The sequence below is a fragment of the Bactrocera oleae genome, chromosome 2, assembly GCF_042242935.1.
Source record: "Bactrocera oleae isolate idBacOlea1 chromosome 2, idBacOlea1, whole genome shotgun sequence".
Classification (NCBI taxonomy): domain Eukaryota; kingdom Metazoa; phylum Arthropoda; class Insecta; order Diptera; family Tephritidae; genus Bactrocera; species Bactrocera oleae.
This window is the reverse complement of record NC_091536.1, coordinates 84580431-84601847: the sequence shown is the minus strand read 5'-3', so window position 1 is coordinate 84601847 and position 21417 is coordinate 84580431. Positions and strand designations below refer to the sequence as shown.

Here is a 21417-nt window from a genome sequence, read left to right as displayed (position 1 = left end):
ACCTTGGTACTTATACCAAATGTTTGTTAGACACGTCACTCTGCAGAGTTTGTCAAAATACAAAATAATAATAAGGATTTGAAAGAGAGTGTCGCGTTTTTCGTTTCATTACAATTTTTTGGTGCTGATATTAAATTTAAAATAGACACGCATATAACAACGCATCAACAACTTAACGAAATATTAAACGAAAACCTACTGTTTTTTATTCAACCCTACTTTCTCTCTGTTTCTGTTCGATTTGCGTTACCTGCCAATGTGGCATGTGACAATCGATAGATTTTCAGTTTGATTTACATTTTGATTTGCATGTTCTACGAATCGCACCGATTGTTACTTACACCGAAAACAACAACGAATACAATTCTGCTTTCCATTTTCAGCTGCAACAACTTGCAACACATTTGTCATCTGCAATCAGAGCTGATCTGAGGATTCCAATTCGATTTGTGTTAAAGCAGACCACAACAACAATAACAACTGCCAACGGTATTAACAACACCCGCAATATTGCAACAATAATCTACCAACCATGGAATCACACATGGCTGTGGAACTGGATAACCGGCTGCTGTGGTTACGTTACATCATCAGCAATATGGTAGGCGTCTACGATCCCGAAAGTGTGAATGCATTGATGGATAATCACGTAGAAGAGTTCACACACTTTCTGAACGACAAATGCTTGAGAAACTCCGACATAAAATTGGTGTTGCTGACGGTGTGGCGCACCTACTATGACAAGATGGTCGAGAAGGATATTACCGTGCTGGAAGAGGGTGAGTGTAATGAAATCATGCGAAGGAGAGATTAACTATAACTACGAATTACTGTGTGCCTCGGCAATCGTAGTCTATTGTGGGTGTAGAGCCCATATGTGCCACCCGAGCCACTAATGCAAAGTTTGTTGTAGTTCCGACGCCACCCTGAGTCTTAAGTTATTGTAGTGGTTCTGAGTTTTGTTCTGTATCGTCTTAGTTACCCCTATGAATTTCTTGCCGGCAACATATGCAAGTGCTGTACAAGCAGATAGTATGCTACGACCGCAACAGAAGCTTTGAGCCGTAGCTCCAGCATGTTCGGCTTCCTTCGTTCGCATATAACATACACACATAAATGTATGTATATTAGTGTTGCAAGAATGGTGGTCAGCAGCAATGGTCGTGCGTCGCTACATTTAGCACTCGCTGAAATAGACATTTCCCGTTAGGGCTACACCTGAAGGTGTCCAATGTGAACGCCTGTTGAGGGATTTACGCTGATGAAGCTCAACACTGACCAAACACGCAATTTGCATTTGCTCACACTCCCCCATTCTATTGTACATACATTTGTATGTATGTGCCACCTAATGCGACATGGCCATGCAGTTGCAAGGCAATATTTGCGAGGCTGTGTTGTAAAACTCAAATAGCGCAGTAAAGCAGGATAGACACATAAGCATGCGCCCTAAGGAAGTAGAGCGCACCGGGAGGGGCACAGCTAAGTATGATTGACAGTTAAGCAGTTTGAAGACAGGAGACTCGATGCTTGGACGTCAAAGATGACGATAGACTGCTGCCGTCAACAAATACAAGCAACAACAATTGGATGGCTGCCAGCATCTGGTAGTGGCAAGCAGGCGCACCACATTAATGCCAACACTGCAGGTGCCACCGCTGACAATTGTCTTGGCCCAGTTGCGCCAGCGTGGCGCGCGTAGAACATTTGCAACATGCCACAACAGGGCAAACTTACTAGAGTTTCACACAGGCAGCTTTGTGAAAACAGCAACTCCAATTATTTACAAGTGTTATTTGCACGTGCAACAATGTGCTGCATAAACATGCAACTGCAGTAAAATCTTCGTGCCAAGAAAGTGGGTTGTTGTTGTTGCTTAGTGTTCGACAGCGTCGTGCTAGCGGGGCGATAGGCAACACGTTTCGTGGCAGTTAAGGGAGGCATTAAAACAGCTTAGCAACACATCGCCGTTACATTAAAGTTATTTATATGCATGTGCGTGTGTGTATGCTTTTTGGAAGACGCAATTCCGCCGGTGCAACAATTACAGCTACCGGTTGTTTTTGTCGCTCGGCAGTGCTAAGCTGTTTATATACACTTTGTTGTGGTTATTTTGTTGACTATAACTGTTCATCAAAGGGCCACTTGCTGGTATATTAATCTGTATATATTTGTATTTATATACGTATTTAGCAAGTCCCCAAATAATTGTTATGTTAAATTAATTTCTAATTATATTTGGGAACTTTGATAAATATGAGAAAACACAAAATGTTCGCTAGTAGTAAACTCCGCTGAGCGCAGATGTTTAAACACTGTGGGGTAAATATTACATTTTAAATTTTCGTATATTTCTCTTAACTGCGTTATTAGGTGTGCTAGATTAACCACTTCGCTGCTCTCATTATTCTAATTTTACTCTACATATTATAAAAAATTAATATAAAGTTGTTTACTGGTAGTTAATACGAAAATGCATGAGAACACTACAATTAAATTTTATATCGACTATCAAAACAATTGTATAGACGTGCTAAGTTTTGAGGATAAATAACGGAATCGTCTAACCTATTTTGGAAAGTAACTTGTCACTCATACCAAAAATTTATCTATTAGGCGATTGGGCGCATTTTTAAGAGTAAAGAACTGCTTGTTACTGAAGAGTTTTTAATGCAAAACAACATAATTTATAAATAAACCTGAGTTTCTGGAGTAACAAAAATACACAAAGATTTTTGTGAAGGTAGGATAGGTTATGGTGCATTATTATTAATCCTTGTTTACAAAGTAAATTGTTGTATTAGTTAATTTTTTTTTTTAATATATTATATTAACCACTAATTTACTTATATGGTACACAATTTTGTTTCGCTAGTAATTGAGCCGCCACCGCCAAGAGTGTCAAAACCAGAAAAGGGAGGCAAAAAGAAAAGCAAACCGGCACCCAAAGGTGAGTTACCATATACGATAATAATAAATTGTATTAATACAAATAGAAAAATAATTATACAAATTATAAGTTTAAATTCAATAAGGGTATACTCACATTTATATGCACATCTTTTACTATACAACACTTGTTGAAAGGAGGCAAAGGTAAACCTGCTGCTGCTAAATCGACAGCTGCAGCAGCGCAACCAACCACGGATGAAGAATCACCCGGCGAGACTGGTGGCATCACCGATACCGACGGTGGCACAAGCATGGCGCCAACTACAACAACAGAGGGTCATACGACAGAATATGATGGCGAAAGCCCCGATGAAGGCGTCCAAAGTGCTGTGAGCTCAGTCAGAACAGGTAGAAAAATATCGTTTCAATTGAAAAATTTATAAGCATATACTCTCGGATATTTATACAAAAAAAAATTTATTACAATACATATTTAAATTTTAATACATATGCACAAATATTTTTGTGGATGCTTTGCAGTAATTATAATTGAAAATTTATTTTTACGTTTGAGGCTTCTAATTGTAGAAGCCATATTCCAGATCGAGAATGAAACACTTAGAAACTTTAAGTGGTTATATCCACTAGTGATTTTCAAAAATCGGATAGTACAATAGTTTATATATTTTGGACTATGCTCCTTCAAATTATTTTGGATATGCAAGCGTATTTATGAGAATTTTACGAGTACGAGTATAATCTGCTCCCAAAAATTTAAAGGCGTTTTTCTCGAAACGACGTTTTCAGAGTCGTTGAGAAAAATTTCACCGAAACGAAACGACATGAAATTTTTCAATTAACTTCTTAGACATATTTACCACATATTTATTGAAAATAATAAGATTTTTGATAATATTTTCGATTTATTAAGTCACTTTGCGCAAGTCACAAGCTTTTTAGGAACTTTTTTTCATGGTTTTCGGATTTAAGATAATTTTAAGCAGAAAAATTGTTCTCATCGCCTGTTACTTTTTTCCGAGGTCCTTCTGGAGATCGGCTACAGGATCAAAGGAATCCAATACGATTATTACATTAAATTATATGTTTTTTTTTTTTTGATTATTAAATAAAATGCCTTCTCAAAAAAAAAACAAATATATACTAGAAGGCGTTATACTGACATGCAAGTAGATATAATCACTTAATTGTTTAATTTTATATAGTACAGAGCTTAGAAAAAACTTTAAGTTCTATTCGTAATATTTTCTTCAAACATATACGATCAAATACTATACGAAATACAATAATTATACACATAAAATTACAATACTGGAAACAAGCTTGAATTTTCATAACAAAAATATAATTTCTCCCTCCTTTCCACCGTAACAAACAGCCAGCGATGATGAAGATGACGATGGTAATTATGAGAAAACTTTGCAGCGCTGATTCTTAACTATTCATCTTTGCATAACTCTTCTTCTTTTTACTTTGTAATTTTCACTATTTTCGCACTTTTGTTTCCCTGTGAGTTTTGCATTTTCAAATCTTATCGCACACGCTTTTTCTCCCTGGTTTATACACTTTTGCCTTTCTTATGACTTTGATTCGCTGAATTATTGCGTACTTTGTCCTTGCTACCCTGCACAATGTCGTGCGGTGTGATGCAGCGTGCGACGTAGCAGAGAGCGGTTGCATCCAATTTGTGGTTGGCGAAAATGAAATGGACATTGCTGTTAGTTAATCTTGATGTTACCGCTATGTGGCAGCGCATTCTTGCCACAACTAATTGCCGCTAAGTGCGCCTTGGCGTAGGGTTGTTACCTTGCAGCATCCGCGTGCGGCTCAAATGTAAAAGCACTGCAAATTTCGTAGCGCAACACCTCGTACAATCCACCGGGAGTGCTGCCAAAAATAGCGCAGCCTTTCGATTTGCGGCTTGGCCTTGACGGCGAGGCGAATGTGTATGTGAAGTCGAAGGCGAATATCGTAGCTCAGCAGTCAAAAGTAGTTTATGCAGCAAATTCAAACTTGCAACGTTGTAAATTACTAACATTGCTTGCCAAAGTTGTGGCATTCCGCCGCCACCGCCGTAGAAGGATGCAACTTTTTGAATGTCTGTAGTGTGTGCGCGTGTTCGAGAACTTCGCTAGCTAAAGTGATGATTATTTCGCCTTACAGCGTCAGTACGCGTGAACGTCACAATTGTCAGAATCTTCACGAATTTACGAAACTCACACGCACACACACACACACATATACTCGTATGGTATACTCTCCGAAACATTGTGCTGCCTAAATTCTCGCGACGTCTATCTAAATGGTAATCACACATCCGCTCTCATCTTTTCACCGAAGTCTAGCAAGCGTTGCCGATTATGCAGCATGATTGAGTTGATTTTAATTTCTGTTAATATTGAATGCTTCTTCTTCCGCCTACCTGCCTAATGCGCTGTCACGACAATGTTTTCATATTGCATTCAATCAACTTTCATCAACTTTTAGTCTCCCTCTCTACATATATTTTTATACCCGAGCGTTGTGTGGGGCTCAAGGGTATTACACTTTGGTTCACCGATTCGCAAATTATGAAGAAAGAGTTACACGTATGTTTAAGATACCCTCCTGTTTTAGCTACCTTCTCTTCTGTGGTGGATTTAAAAACTCAAAATAAAGTAAAGAGCTCAAAATAAAGATCCCTAGACTATTAAGACTGTAAAAAGCATGTTGTACGTAACATAATCTTCGATACGTTGAGGGTGTTGAGGTCGATCAAAAGAATCTTTGAAAAACTCCTTCGACCATTTTAAAGTTGGCTAACAACAAAAACAAACAGCAAGAGGGATGTTTTGTAAGATTAAATATTATAAAAAATATTAAAAAATAGAAATAAAAAGGATTATATACACATGATCAAAACTGACCCGGACAGGGCATTTTTAATTGATATACAATTTTTTTCACCACATTCGCTAAATTTGGCTCCTTTTCGAAACTGAAAAATCCGCTACGCCATGAGTCCATTGACGCAATATATAAAAAACGTTAGACAAGCTTTCAGCTTTTGGAGGTCAAAATTCACATGCACATAAAAAAGAATTGTTCCGAACTAGTAAAAAAATTGTTTATCGATTCGGTTTGCACGCGTCGTTTATAAAAACCAGTCTGGGTCAAATTTGATCAGATTGTTAAGATATATTGTTTTTGTAAATATATATTGTGTTGGTCGCGCTCGTACTTAGACTACCCTAGTTCTTTTGTTTAGTTTGCCATTTGGCAATTTTTCCATTTCAACTTTTTCCATTTCGGAAGCCTTTTTGATTTTCATATTCCTGTTCATTTTCATTTAAAGTGGCTTCACAGCGCCAGCCAACTGCTGTAACTCAGTATGTACTTGCCACACAAAACTTGCAACAAAGCCATTTGCACAGCATTCACTTAATTCGAAACTACAATAGTAGTGACCAAAGTACACACTATGCACGCTCGAGCCGCCCAAAGCTACTTGCAGCTGCCACACACACATGCACATATGCATTTACACTAGCAAATATTTTCTCTCTTTCCGCATACAATTTTTTCTACTTTCTGTACAATTCCTTTGGCTTCGGTCGGCTCGATTGTCTTTTATGTGGTGTGTAAGTGCATAAATTAATAACTTTACGTTTTTCTAATTTTTTCAAATCCATCTGGGCGTCCTGTCCATCACATGAACGGATTTGATGTGCTCAAAAAATTAAAAACACAGAAACCGCTAGCAAAAAAGGTGGCAAGAAGAAGAGGCGCACCACACGCAGAAGAACAACGCAGAAGCCAATTGTAAAGTACGTCGAAGTGAAGGTGAGTGGGTGTGTCTGTGTGCTTTATGTAATGCTTGTGTGTTTTTGTGTATGTGCTGGCACCAGGTTAGTATTTGTGCATTACCTTCAAACTGTTAATCAGCTCTTCTGAGTTGATTTTCGATTCTTTTGCTTGCAAATTCGATACCATAGTGTTTAACTTTGGCAATCCAATGCAAGTTCACTGCTTCTTTTTGCATCTTCATGCAAACTTTTAGAGAATTTCAAAAGTTTTTGTTGGAGTTTCTCATGAAGTTTGGCAAATTTGCGCAAATCATTTGCAACTCTAAGCTCGATATCGAATGGTGTTGGTTTAAAATCTCTAAAAATGTTCAGTGGTGTTGAAGAACTGACATTGAGATTTGCTTACTTCAAGAAATTCAAGGTTAATCTGGTAGTTGAATGTGTATAGCTGAGAGTTCTGTTTGTTTTTAATAATCGCATAATCGAAGTATCAAGAAAACTTAATTGAATTAAATATAAATATATCTTCGGCTATTGTGTTTATAACTCTTCGAAATTTTATGATGAAATATAAGTACGTACAGTTTTATTTTAAGTGCATTTGAGCAAAGGAATTGCATCTGCTTAACCTCGTTATAAATATCGTTATTTTTGAAATCCAATACAGTTTATTCTTTTATCATTTTTCAATTAGAATAATTTTTTTTTTTTTTTTTACAGAAAATTGTTCAAGAATACGTAAAAACACCACGAGTTCATTGCCACTTCGGGGATGTTGATGCCAGCAATCTTGATCCGAATATTAGATACGTATATATACTACGTAAAGACCCATACGGCATACGTAAGTAAAATCATACAACGAATTTTCTAAAACAAAAAAAAAAATAAACATAGCTAATAACGAAGCTTTAATACCTTTCATAGTTGCATTTCTTATAGCAACTATGTACAATACATGAATCTGAAAGCGTAGCCGGCGAACGGTTTGCATACAGCAGAAAAGGTTTTGCTAGTTCTTACTAGTCACGGTCACTTTGAATGGAAGCTATAAGCTATAGTGGTTCAACCTGAACAATTTGTCTGGAGATTGCAGGATTGACTTCGACAAAATTTCATTAAGATATATTGTCAAATAAAAAATTTTCTATGCAAGGAGTTGATTTTGATCAAGTAGTTTGTATTGCAGCTTTAACCTAGAGAAAGTGGTGTGATATAGTAGGCGGATCCTGTAAATGAGCAGCTTTTTGGATAGAAACGAACGTGTGCACAATTTCAAATCGATATTTCAAAAACTGTTGAACAGAGATACAGACGGATAAGGCAAAATCATCTAAATCGTAAACTCAGCTTGTCACGTTTACCATTTATTTATGTACTATGAGGGTATCCAACGTTTCCTTATGGGAGTTGCAAACTTCGTGGCGAACCTATTAATGTAAAAGAGTGGTAAAGCGAGATCAAGTTAGGGATCACAGAAGTTACACAGCAAAGCTAAGGGTCAGTCGAAGTCTAGCAAGGGATGACGCAAGGTCAAGTTAAGGGTAATGGAAGGTAAAACTAGCGATGCAGTAGAATCAGGCTAAGTTTCTTGTGAAGATCTGTATAGCCAAATCACTGAAGTCCTCATATTCCATTTTTGGAACTAGAAAAGAAAAAATTGGAATTTGTAAATGTTTTCATTTTATTGAGATATCTTCACAGATAATATTTTGGTTAACGATATTTAGAGCACGAGTCAATGGTCTCATACCATCAATAATATATATAATAAATACCTTAGCAGCAGAGATACGTGCACTAAGTTTCATATGCTAGTTTTTTGTCGAGTTATCGCTAGCATGAGCAGATTGACGGGCGGATATATAGAGATGGACGTGCAAACAGACATCGGGAAGTAAATTATTCTCTTCATTATGTTCACATAACCTTATATTTATCTGGATTAATTTAACTGTTACAATCATTATGTTGAAGTTTAAAGTCACTGTAAGCATAAGCACTAACAGAGCTTTCAAATCAAATCCGAAAGCACCAAGGTCAAAGCTATAAATTTTAACCTACATACATATACTTGTATGTTGTAAACCGGAGTTATTTATGTAAAAATATATTTAGCTTATTACATGTGGTCTATAAAGCACGTGTTATAAATATTAATAAACATATAAACCACATCAATCAGCTATTGCTTTCCGTTTATCACGAATTCTAACGCTCATATGTTAGCATTCATATTTTATTAATACTCATCGTTGTTGACCTTCAACAACTTTTCTCTCATTCACAGGTAGTTTCTACAATCGCGCTGAATGCTTTGCTGAGATGCCAAAATACTTTATTGTTGGCACCATAAATGGTGTTGTGATTCAATCGTTGCAGAGTGATTTGAATTTGGTAAGTTCCGTTATAATTGATTGGCATACAGAATGCACATATGTACATAGCAAATGAACAATGCAATGATGAATTGTTGCAAATTGTCGAGAGATAATCGAAAATGCTCGAATTGAGAATAAAGCGCAAAGCAATCAGTGAAATAGAATGCTGATATGGAGACCGGACAAAGCGGCTAAGAGCATCAGTGTTCGAAAGAAAGTAAGGTAACGAATCGTTGCTGTAAATAGAATAAAAAATAATGGAACAAAGTATTGACGAACTACTAAAATTAATCTATGCAATTTTAATTTCCAGCATTACTCCGCTCCCCACCAAAAGGTGCTGAGAAGCCAGTCATGGTTTGCCGCACAACGCTCACCGTGCGCTGCTTAACGCAGCTTACCATTTACTATTCGCCATTTTGCATTCACTCAATCGCTGGCATTTGCTGCACAGTACATTCAGTTTTCAATTAATCAAAGCTGTGCTTACCACCGCTCAGCTCGATTATTTCGAAACGTAATGAAGTGGCGAATTGTAATTAATTCCATAGTAACACAGCCATCTATCAAATTGTACTCTATTCCGGCGCGATTTTCCGCAAGACCGCGCCAAGGGTCGCTCAATCGCTCGGTCTTTTATTAGCGTATTGAATTTTTCTCTTTGCGAGTTGCCCATTAATGTGGCATATTGGCTTTGCGTAGGGAAATAGAAAGTTGTGCCGTCATTGCGCCAATCCCGTGCGGTTATTAGACTTTTCGTTGGGCAACGAACCTTTGTTAAGCCTCACTAGTCGATGCCTTCATCGCCTGCCGCCTGCCTTCAAAGCGTCTTAGTGCTGACACGCTGCGTGAGCTTTTGCGTCGCCATTATTGGGCTTTCGCGCTTCGTTGGAAAATAAATTAAAATTCTACTCAAATTGCCCGCCATAGTAGACGGTGAGAAGTCAACTCGTCGCAAAATTATCGAAGCAAATCAATTAGAAATTAAAATATTGTAAGCTGCGGTCGCGCCGTATACGACCCATGCAACCTTTCTACGCCTATACACACACAAATATTTGCCAATCACCGCACTCCTTTTGTACTTCACACTGAGCACTTATTTTTGTTTTGTTGTCGTTGTTGCTTGCAGGTTGGCCGCAAAGCTATTCAATTTCAATTTCGCGAACCGAAATTCGACGACAAGCAAACGAATGCCGATGAGAATATATGCGCGGGTCCCGGTGCCGGCTCGGGTGAAGTCAAAGAGACAGGACCGGGTTTGCTGGAGTTGTCAAAGCCCTCGGAATTTCGTTTGCGCGCACTTAAACAGAAAAAGTATGTATGTATTAGCAGCGAACACAGTAGAGATGGTAGTCGAAAGCTTTTGTGTTGGTCGCGTTGATTGCCTCCTGCTTGCTTACAGCCCACTGCTTATTATACCCTGAGCAGAGTGCATTAAGTTTGCCACGATGTTCGCAACACCCAACAGAAAACGTCAGATAAACTATAAAGTACATATATATATATAAATGATCGTCCGTCCGTCTCTCTGTATAGTATATGCGAACTAGTCCCTCAATTTTTAAGATATCGATCAGAAATTTTGCACTCGTCCTTTTCTCACCAAGAAGCTGCTCATTTCTCGGAACGGCCGATATCGAACAACTATAACATATAGCTACCATAAAAACTGAACAATCGGAATCTACTGCTTCTATGAAAAAATTTAACATTCGCGGAGATATTTTCACGAAATTTCGCGTGGGTTATTGTACAAGGCAACGGTGCAATCTCCGAAGAAATTGTTTAATCGCGTCATTATAGCATATGTGTAGCTGCCATACAAACTGACCAATCAAAGTTCTTGTAAGGATTATTTTGTATTTGTGAATGGTATTATAGCTTCGGTACAATCGAAGTTAACGTTTTTATTGTCTTTTTTATTAGCTACATCCTTTTCATTTCAATATTGTTTTTGTTGCTACGCTTTCTTGTTAGTTTATTTATGTGTTCTGAGTCGTTTGGTTTTTATCAGAGTCGAGCATTGTGTGTTTCTGCGCAGCAGATGCTTACACTCCCTCAATCGGTAGTCACACGCCGTGCCCGCTCAGACGACGTTCGCTCGCCAGTTTTCCAGTTTGTTTATTTCCTTTCTGAAATCCATTGGTATTTTACATTTACCCTTTTCGCACATAAATTACAGAGCATCCGATAAGGATTTCCCTTTATTCTGTATTTTTAATCGTATTTTTTCCGCTACCCCACACCTTTAGCCCTTAACTGGTTACATTTGTAACGGTGTTCATACTTGCTGTTTTGTTGATTGTTGAAGCAGATTAATAATTTGTTGACTTTAAGTGTTTAAATGCATGAGAAGTCATGCTGATGTTTTTTTTTTAATTATGACAGAGCTTTTTGTGAGTATGAATTTAAGAGCTCAAATATTTGAAGCGTGTTCTTCTTGTTCATGGTGAAATCTTGGTGGGTTTATACATACTTTTCTTTAGTATTATAATAACCAGCTTATATTGTGCGAAGACATTTACAAGTAAATAAAATAACTATGAAACAGTTGTAATAATAACTGTAATAAGTTCTTTAAATACCAGTACTTTGACAAACATAATACACTAGGGTCTAGTGTCTCAAAAGAGCGAGTTCCTTAAATGAGTCTCATTAGGAACACCTAATACAACTCGTTTGACTCCACCTTTAAGGTTGAAGACATTTTTATAGGAAATACCTTAAAATCCACTATATTGAGTTTCTGTAACTCCAGACTCGGCTTCGTTCCAGGTTCCAACCAAGCTTCTGGCAAATTTTTTTATCAAGTATCCATAATTGTCCAATAGTAAACAATAAACTAGAACCTCTACCAAATTTATAGCTGATTTTAAAGAACCAATTATATGTAAATCTTAATAGCAAGTTTAAATTGGAGAACAAGGAGTGACAATTGTGTAAGCCTTGGAATAAGACGGAAATGTATCTTTAGTTGTCAGAAAAAAGTCTGTAATAAATCTGTTATACAATTTAATAGATTAATATGTTTCTATTGAAAAACAAGAAAAACCGTTAAATTCAGCTGTACCGGAATTAAAATACTTTTCACAGGTGCAGTTCTTCTAGCATAAAAAGGTATAAAAAAATTTTTTTTCAGTTGGGAACAACTGATGTTAGATTAAATGAGCAGCTTTATGGGGACAAAATAAAGTGTCCAAAATTTCAGATCAATATCTCAAAAACTGAAGGACTAGTACTCAGCTCGTCACGCTGATCATTTATATATATGTATATGTTCACCAGAGTTTAAAGTTATTTACGCGAAAAACTTTAATGAGGCTTCGGTTCGTGATTTGCAAATCCAATATTTAGTATCGTAATTAAAGCTGACATTACAATTCGGTCCAAGAAATACATGAAGAGTAAACGGATGGAGCTATACTAGTATTTATACGGTATTGCTCAAAGATTTTTCTGCTAGGTTTCAAAATAGAACTAATTTTAAAAATTCGGAAGAAAATCCATAAATAAGCCTTTCTTAATATTTATCACTTCTTTTCAGTAATTATTTTGAACGATTTATAATTCAGAATATATTTACCATTTCATTCGCATTTTCACTGAAGTCAGACACAGAAAATGTGCATTGAAAATTCGTGCTTGAAATTCACGAACCAAAAAATGCACGTTACACCCCCTTACCTTCCGCCCACTAAAAAAACAACAGAGTTCTTTCTGCCTTTTATCATACATTGGAAAAAAATGTTGATTGCATTTTTCCTCCAACTTCCGTTCACAACACTGCAGCGGCGTGGTCAAACGGACGATTGTTGTAGCATTTTGTTGCCTTTTGCTTATCTGTAGCTTTTCATTACTTCAACTTCATTTTCATTTCGTATTGTTTCATTAAACAAATTCTTCACTTGCCATTTTGCTTTTCATCCCTTCCGATGATTTTTTGCTCACGCTGGTAAATTTCTCTTATTTACTTTGCTCCTGTGTTCGCTTTGTAAGCCAATGTAGCAAATCCGCTTTTCTGTGGTGACTTTAAACCTTTTTGGCCGCTTGACTGTTTCTACAATACATAATTATTATTGAATTGTTTCATGAAATCTCAACGCGAAAATCTAAAAAACAACAAAAAAATAACAACAACCCGCCGCCCAGAAAAATGGAGAAGCTAAAAAAGGTGTCCTTATCTAAAGGGAAAGCTCATAGAAAGACTGAAGATGGCCAAGGCGACGCGGCTGATGATGAAGATGAAGAGGAGGAGGAGGAGGAGGAGGTGGCTGGGAAGACCGACGGGGTTGGCTCATCGTCGTCCTCCGAAACAATAGGTAGGTGTAAAATAAAAACAAAAAACAAGTAGGTGGTGGCTTCAGAGTTGCGGTAACTAATTAAAGCGGTAATATCAAGTAGTACCGTTAACTGGCATTTGAGCGCGGCAGCAACACTAAGGGACGTCTGCGCGTAACATTTTAGCCGCGCTCAGTCCCTAAGGTCACAGTGTCAACAAGTCAAGCTATCATCGTCGCTGTCAGCACACCCTGATTTGGGTTGTTTAATATGCGTTTGATGTGTTGGTGGTAGTGGTTACGAGCGTCAGTAGTCCGTCGTTATCGGCACACCAATCTGGCAACCACCTCCAACTCACTCGCACAGCAATCCTGCGGGACTTAACTCATTTCAATTATACGCTTTTAATTACCAGAGGAACCCGAAAAACCCAAATTGACGATTGCCGAACGCTGGGAACAATTATTGCGTGAGACGAACGAGGCGATCGAACGCCAGCGCCTCGAGGAGGAAAGTACAGTGGAGAAGCTACCGCCATACCAGCAAAATCTACTTAAAGAGCTGAGCGAGTTTGAAGGTGAAGTGGAGTGGACAACGAAGCATAGTATGCGCGCATTTGATTTACCCACCAGCTATGCTGCGCCGGGACAAGAGGATGTTGAATTTGAAGAGTCGAAAGTGAAGATACCAGTAGATGTAAAGAAATTAGATTTGATACCAACATACTCGCTAGAAATACTAGAGGATATTGTGCATGGTTGGATATATTTTCTAGAGGGCAGAATCAAAGCGCTGAAGGATATGGTGAGTGACGGTGTGGGCAATGAAAATATTTAATAAGAACTATCTGATTCCAGCAACTAGACGAGTTCACACCAATGGCCGCTTACCGCATCTGGCATCATGGTGAAATCGAGCTGTATACCGCTTTGGAACAATTGAAATCCGAGTTCGTGTTAACCATTCTGGGTATGTTGATTACACTGTATTGTATAATTGTATAAAATAATAATTTTTGTAAATTCAGATATCCTACGAAATGCCGAGTCGCCCATGATTAAACGCTGGGATGACTTCATGCATGTGCTACAAGAACATTACCACCTTTCCAAAGAGAATTCGGATTACATTTCGACCATCACCGATTACTTAGAGGTAAAAAATGGAATTCACGTGATGTAGAATCTTTGAAAAGAACAGGTTTACCTTAGTTTATTACTAAGAGAGTGCTTGAGATCTTTTGCTTTTGCATTTCTTTAACGGATGTTGCAAATAATTTCAGCTGAAGTTCGTAGTTTTAATCTCAAACTGATTAATAAAGTTTTGTCAACTGTAGAACCGGGCCGGCGGAATTAATATATAGAAAGTAAAGCCTTTCTTTCAGACAAAAAGAGTTTATAACCTACTAGAAATCACTTTTTTAACTTTTGCTTTATCATTTCGCACATATTTCCCCCTAAGAATGTGTTGATAATAAATATGGCTCTTTTAAATCATCCCTTTAAATTGTAATTTGTTACTTACTCTCTCTCATTTGATTTCATAGAAAATTCGGGACTACGAAAGCTTCAAGATGACAACGCTACTCATACCCAATGTAATGGTGGGTCTACGCCACATCTGGACCATGTCCAGCTACTATTGCCGCGACGACAAGATGCAGGTTTTACTCTGCCAAATCTCCAACGTCTTTATACAGAAAGTCAAGCGCATCATCTGCTTTGAACACATATTCAGGTAAGTTGCTGTGGCAGCGTGGAGCGCTTATGCCAAACGTAAAAATATAATTTAACTTCAAGCAGCTGAGAATACAGCCAAACCGTCGTAATGTCGCAGAGTGTAGCTGGCACTGTACATGACAACTGTCAGAGGCGATTTTCCTGTCGATTTACTTTCGAAAATACTCGACTTGTATGTTGCGGTACTTGCACGAAGAGTGCTTCGTGGAGTAGAGATGAGTCCACAAGGCGGATATTGCAAGTGTTGTGTTGACTGCTTCCTTCTTAGCGCACTGACTGCTACCTGCCACTTGCTGGCTGCCGACGGTTGCAGCGCGCACTTCCTGTTGAGCAAATTTACCCAAACACTTGGCGAAATGCAATTTCGGCGCTGCCGCTGTCGCATGCAAATTCCTTTTCGCTTGCGTTTCTTGTACAAATATGTAGTGAGCTAAATGCATATAACGTAAATGGCAATGTATTTGGCCTTTTGCTTTTTCTATTTCGCTTTACCATACTTATTTCCGGTTGATGGTAGCGACAGTTCAGTAGCTTCTTCACTTTTGTGACAATATTATTTTACAAGCCATGAAGATCACAAAATCTCTGTGTAACTGTATATTTATTCAATTGCTCTCACACCACTACTTATGTAAATGCTTCTCTCGTTTCAGTCGCTCTGCCAAATACACCTATGAGACCGCCACGAATTGCGCCAATTTGCTGCGTTGCTGGAAGAGCGCTTATCTCGCCAGTCGTTCGTATATCGAAAGCTCCGGTGTCGGCTCACGTTGGGAATTCGATCGTCAGACGTTGTTTTCCGAAGTCGATCATATATGCCACATAAGTCAAGATATCGCTTATATCGGTCGTGTTTTCATACAATATGAAAATCTCTTCGGCCATCGTCTCAAAGCGCTAATAACTGATCCATCCATTGTGGATGATTTGATGAAAAAAGTTTATCGTCTGTTGGATGATATGCTTTCAAGTGTTGACTATGATATCTTCAGACCAGGTAATTTTGAGAATTGGGAACATACACTGGCTACATTTAATCACCGTCTGGCAAGTGTTGAGGCCGACGCAAAAGCTGTTATTGAACGTAGTATAAATACTCTGCGTTCTTCTGATATGGGTCTGGAGTTAATAAAAACAATCAAGGAAATAGATACACGTGAAGAGCTCGCTGAATTTATTTCGACTAAACACGAGAATATTTTACGGTTTTTCCAAACCGAAATCAACTCTGTGGAATTTACATATACGGTAAATATTCGTAGGCACTATTTGATTTCACCACGGAACAGACTCACACCGACACCACTCACACAATAGCTGTTGTAATTGACTATTCTAACTTCATAACTGTTATTAAAAACAAGGGAAAACGTTAACCTCGTTTGCACCGATATGACTTTCACAAATACAAAAGATTTTTTAAAGGAACTTGATTTCGATCGTTCAGTTTGTATGGCAATTGTACGCTATAGTTTGAACAATTTCTTCGGACGTTGCCTTAGGCAATATTCTATGCCAAATTTCGTGAAGATATCTCATCATTCAGGGTCTCCAACGCTTCCTTCTGGGTGTTCCATCTATAATAGCGCGACTAAAGCTGCCGTTCGAAAACAGTATTCCATAATTTACATTACGACTGCATATTAACTTCCTACCACAAGCAACTTGGTTGGCAATCGCCATTTTGTGTGATTTATTATTTACTATAAAGCCATTTTATAATTTGTAGAAATGTCAATACCAAGAATTTTATCTTAGTAGTTTCTTAGGCTATCTTGAGATTTTTGGAATCTTAGGTATCATGAATATCTTTAAGGAAAATATGAAAATTTTATTTTTTAATCATTTACGAACGTAGCTAATCAAATAATGTACCAAAAATAATCTTCAAAAAAAAATTTGCTCTTTAGCCATTATGAATTTTTATGGTAATATTTACTTTCAAATTTTTTTTTTTTTTGTAAATTATATTTTGAGGATTCACAAAAATGATAAATACTTTGAACAATGTTTCTCAAAAATTAAGACTCTGCGTCTTGAAGTATACTGGCTTCTCCCGCCTTTTGAAAAGTAAAATCCTTTTTTAGTGTCCAACGCAGGTTTACTCATCCGCAATATAGGTGAGTCTCGTCAATTTTAATTGTTATTGCAAGAGTAGTAATAATACTAGCCTCTATTTTATCGAAAAAAGCTATCAGAGACCGTGAAAAATGTTCTACATTTGAATGCGGATTCCACCACAAATCCGAAATTTGCCACTATTTTACATAACTACAAGGAAATTTACCTATGAGGAGGGTTCTATTACTCCACAAAAGGTTCCTTTAATGGCAGCATTTAAGAGATGTGAGAAAAATTATTATAATTTATTTTTGGTTCTAAGATCTAGACCCATAGAATAATGTTTAAAATTTTTAATTTTAAGGTTAACATACGAGTACATACATATTTTACCATAATATGCATGCAAAGTTTTAAATAATGTTTTAAACTGAATTTTCGCTTTCAAAATTATTTTGGTATATTTTGTTGATTTTATTAGCTTTCCGAAAATATTACACTAATAGCGATTTCAATTAAACTGAGACAATACAGTTTCAGTACATATGAGCGTTTAAGGTTTTGTGTTCAAAAGCACTCTCTAATAGGAAACCCTCTCATGCTACACAGTTCTTTAGACCATTTTTCGCTGAAAGTCTAATAAAACTAATTCTTACAATGTTATCATATTTAAGTGTTCCATAGCGTTATTCATTCAGAGATTTAACTAGAAGTAGTCGTAGAATGAATTTTAAAAAAATTGCTGAAAAATATATTTTAATTCCAAAGGTTTTGTGTTCAAAAGCACTCTCTAATAGGAAACCCTCTCATGCTGCACAGTTCTTTAGACCATTTTTCGCTGAAAGTCTAATAAAACTAATTCTTATCATGTTATCATATTTAAGTGTTCCATAGCGTTATTCATTCAGAGATTTAACTAGAAGTAGTCGTAGAATGAATTTTAAAACAATTGCTGAAAAATATATTTTAATTCCAAATTTGCTTAACTTTTACACACACTTCAACATAAATATGAATATGACGAACTTATAGATTTTCATATTTCTCATATTTTTATAACTACACATGCAGAAAAATCGCAAAAATCCACCAATCGGTAAACACCAACCATTCCGGATCGGCTGCATTCAGTGGGCGCGTCTGTTGACCAATAAACTAAAAGTCTCCGTGCTGGCATTCAAAAGGGTAAACGTACAATTATTGCTCGTGGGCATTTACATGCAGTGTGAACAATAGTTGTTGCAATTTGTTGTTATTGTTTTTTGAGTTTCTGTTGCAGCTAGTTTTTTAATGTTGCATGTACTTTTTTGTTTTGGCAGACGCCTTTGAGTATGTGTGTAAGCGTTGAGTGCTGAGCGTATGAGTGAGTGTTAAATGTTTGTGTGTGTGTGTGTATGTGCGTATATGTGGCAGTATGCTGCAGCACACAGTTTATTGTTGTATTTGATTCTTTTATCAATGTTTTTTAGCTTTTAATTGTTTTTGTTTTTTGCTCGCCTTGCTGTTGTTGGTATTTTTTGTTTAATTGAAATTTCAATTTCAGTTTGCTTACTCCAGTTTTTTGCTGTTGGTCGCTGGTTGTTATGTAGAACAACCATTTCTTGTTTACCGCTACAGTACGCGTAGTAGTTGTAGCACTAGCAAGTTGTTGTAGTAGCAGTGGTATTCGATAGTGTTGCTGCTGTTGTTGCCACTGCTGTTGATTCCACTTAAAATTCCTTCCATTTCTGCCCCATCCACAGCCTTTATTGCTTTCCTTAGCTGCATTTAATCGTGTTTTGTTCTATATTCCTTTTTTATTTATTTATTATGTTTTCTTGTTGTTGTTGTTGTGTGCTTCTGCTGTGCACATCAGCGCCAACATAGCCACGATTTGTTGCATTTATTTTATACACTTTAATGCTTCGGTTATTTATTGCCGACAATTTGTATTTGCTGTACTTTTGTACTTTGCAAATTGTTTCGGCGCTCCTTTGATGTTTTTTTTTTTTTTTTTTTTCTTTTTTTTTCGAAATCACATTATTTTATTTATTTGTTATGTTTTTGTTTTTTTATTTTTAGTGCATGCTTACATATCTGCCGTTTTATTTTTGGCTGCTGTATCGTGGCATTGCCAGGCGTGTGCACTTTTTAATATCCGTTTTCGTTGCCAACAGCAAAGAAATTAAATTTTCATTGTTATTATTGTTGTTTTTGTTATTAGTGCTCATGCAGTTTGTTTATCACACCGGTATTTATTTGTAACCTTCTCTTCTCAGTCTTTTCTTAATTTCTTCCCTTCTCTTCCTCTTCGCCGTTTCGTAGATGGCAGATGAGCCCAATTTGAAGAACAGCTATGTTAAACGCAGCGCTTTCAAGCAGTATTTCGAATTGGTCAACAAAATGTATTTATTCGAGAAGGAAATGTTTGACAAATACAGCGCCAAAGGAACTTATATGGTTAATGCGGTCTTTCGTCAGAATATATTGTGCATTCGGATTTACAGCCCCAAGCTTTGTAAGTAAATCGAGTTGAGTGTTTCACTTAAGAATACTTAATATCTTAGCCAAAAAAAGGTTTGGTTTATGAAAAAAATCGAAAAATAAACCGAAACAATTCGAAATCTTAAAGACTTGAAGTAGTAAATCAATTGCGATGAATTATCGTGTACTGAACACATCGTCGAAATTTAATAATCTTCGTAGAAAAAAGTACCGGCCCTTTTGTGTATTAATTGGGTTATTATATTGGGCGAATATACTTGCATAATTAGGAAGTTAAGCGTTTGGCTATCGATAGCTTTTATAGATACTCGACCAATCTTTAAACTATAGCAGTCCGGTTGATATCGATTAAGCTTGCAACAGCTGGGTTTTAAAAGTAGCTTACCGCGTGAAGACATTCATACATTAATTTATTGCTTTTATTGATCTGAGCAACTAGTCGAACTGAAATCCGTATAAGTATGTGTGATTGGAATTGAGATTGGCGTAATCGGCTAGTTTGGCATTATAACCTCAGTGTATGTATAGGAGTCATCCCATTGCCTTTATTCATTTTTTTTATTAACACCCTTTTTGCGAATTAAAATATGATCTCTTGTTATCTTTTTCGCAGTGGAGTACATTTCGGAGTCTCAAGAAACGCTGCGGTCAACGCAAAGGGTAAATAAAAGGCAGTTAAAGATTTACACTTATGTTAATATATATAATATATGAGTATACTTAAGTAGTACATAGAACATAGTATATCACCACAAATTGAAGGACAATTTTATTTAACGACAAATAAATTAATTTACTCTATCATATACATATGTATATAACTTTACAGAAAACTGAAGATGCCGATGTAGGTCAATTGAAGCAATCTGCAGATACTGCTACTGGTTTCGTACGCAAAATAACCAAATTCACCATATTCGCAACGCTGGTACAATGGCTAGTGTGTCACCCGCATAGGGAAGATATACACATTCAGAAGGCTAGAGCCTTTATTCGAGCGGTTAAACCTAAGAAAAACCTTAACGAACGAGACAAATTATGTTTGAAAATATGCGAATGTAAGTATTTACACTCATGGCTGTACAAGGATTTCACTATCCTGATATATAAATATCTAGCAATAGATAGATCTTGAACATGGACTACGCTTCTATGTTTCCCCATATTAGATAATATTTATATCTAAAGAGGTATATACTTATGTACTATATCACAACCTCGGGAGCATGAACAAACTATAATCACACCTCATGGTTCTGACTATCTAAAAAAATATGATAACCTAAATTTTCTAGAGACACTATTCGGTTTTAACACATAAAAATATGGGAACAAATCAAGAGCAAATGCCGCCAAGAATCTGAAAATAAAACCAAAACAATAACAATTTAATTATTATATTCAATCATCACTGTGGTGAGGTCAGTTAAAATAACACTATTATTATTATATTGCCTGCGCTACTCAATTCTCCAATTCAGTTCTATTCTTAAGCGTAAATTCTTGAAGCACCTGAAGTGCTTCATAAATCACTTTACCACAAAAATAACAAAAATTGTCAAATTGACTGATCATCAGCAGAATTTTCAATAAACTGACTATTAACGATAGTAAGTGTGACATGGCGTATGAGTTATCTGCGAATTTTCTTCTCTGACTCGAATTTATTTTATTTCCACTTCTTCAGCGCTTTAATGTAGACAATCAGTTTGGGTACTTATCACGATTGCACGGCAGTTCGTTGGAGTGCGGGTAGCGTGGTCGCGCCGAAAGTCC

At 36.8% G+C, this 21417-nt stretch overlaps 2 protein-coding genes across 2 annotated transcripts in view; both read left to right on the top strand.

Moving 5' to 3' along the window:
- The first annotated feature begins 369 nt into the window (after positions 1 to 369).
- Positions 370 to 14194, top strand: LOC118681407 (uncharacterized). Its single transcript, XM_070109314.1, has 9 exons — positions 370 to 779; positions 2876 to 2950; positions 3088 to 3300; positions 6641 to 6732; positions 7416 to 7539; positions 8986 to 9092; positions 10209 to 10393; positions 13229 to 13398; positions 13773 to 14194. The coding sequence occupies exons 1-9, from the start codon at positions 533 to 535 to the stop codon at positions 14192 to 14194; spliced, it is 1635 nt and encodes a 544-aa protein (XP_069965415.1). The 5' UTR covers positions 370 to 532.
- Positions 14195 to 14220: 26 nt separating this feature from the next.
- The window catches only part of Dhc98D (Dynein heavy chain at 89D), a 92369-nt gene continuing 85172 nt past the window's right edge, over positions 14221 to 21417 (top strand). Inside the window, exons 1-8 of the mRNA XM_070105888.1 lie at positions 14221 to 14326; positions 14385 to 14512; positions 14904 to 15094; positions 15750 to 16344; positions 18229 to 18342; positions 19462 to 19654; positions 20255 to 20301; positions 20471 to 20699. Of these exons, the coding sequence (XP_069961989.1) occupies positions 14236 to 14326; positions 14385 to 14512; positions 14904 to 15094; positions 15750 to 16344; positions 18229 to 18342; positions 19462 to 19654; positions 20255 to 20301; positions 20471 to 20699 (1588 nt within the window). The 5' untranslated portion in view covers positions 14221 to 14235. The remainder of the gene's footprint in view (positions 14327 to 14384; positions 14513 to 14903; positions 15095 to 15749; positions 16345 to 18228; positions 18343 to 19461; positions 19655 to 20254; positions 20302 to 20470; positions 20700 to 21417) is intronic.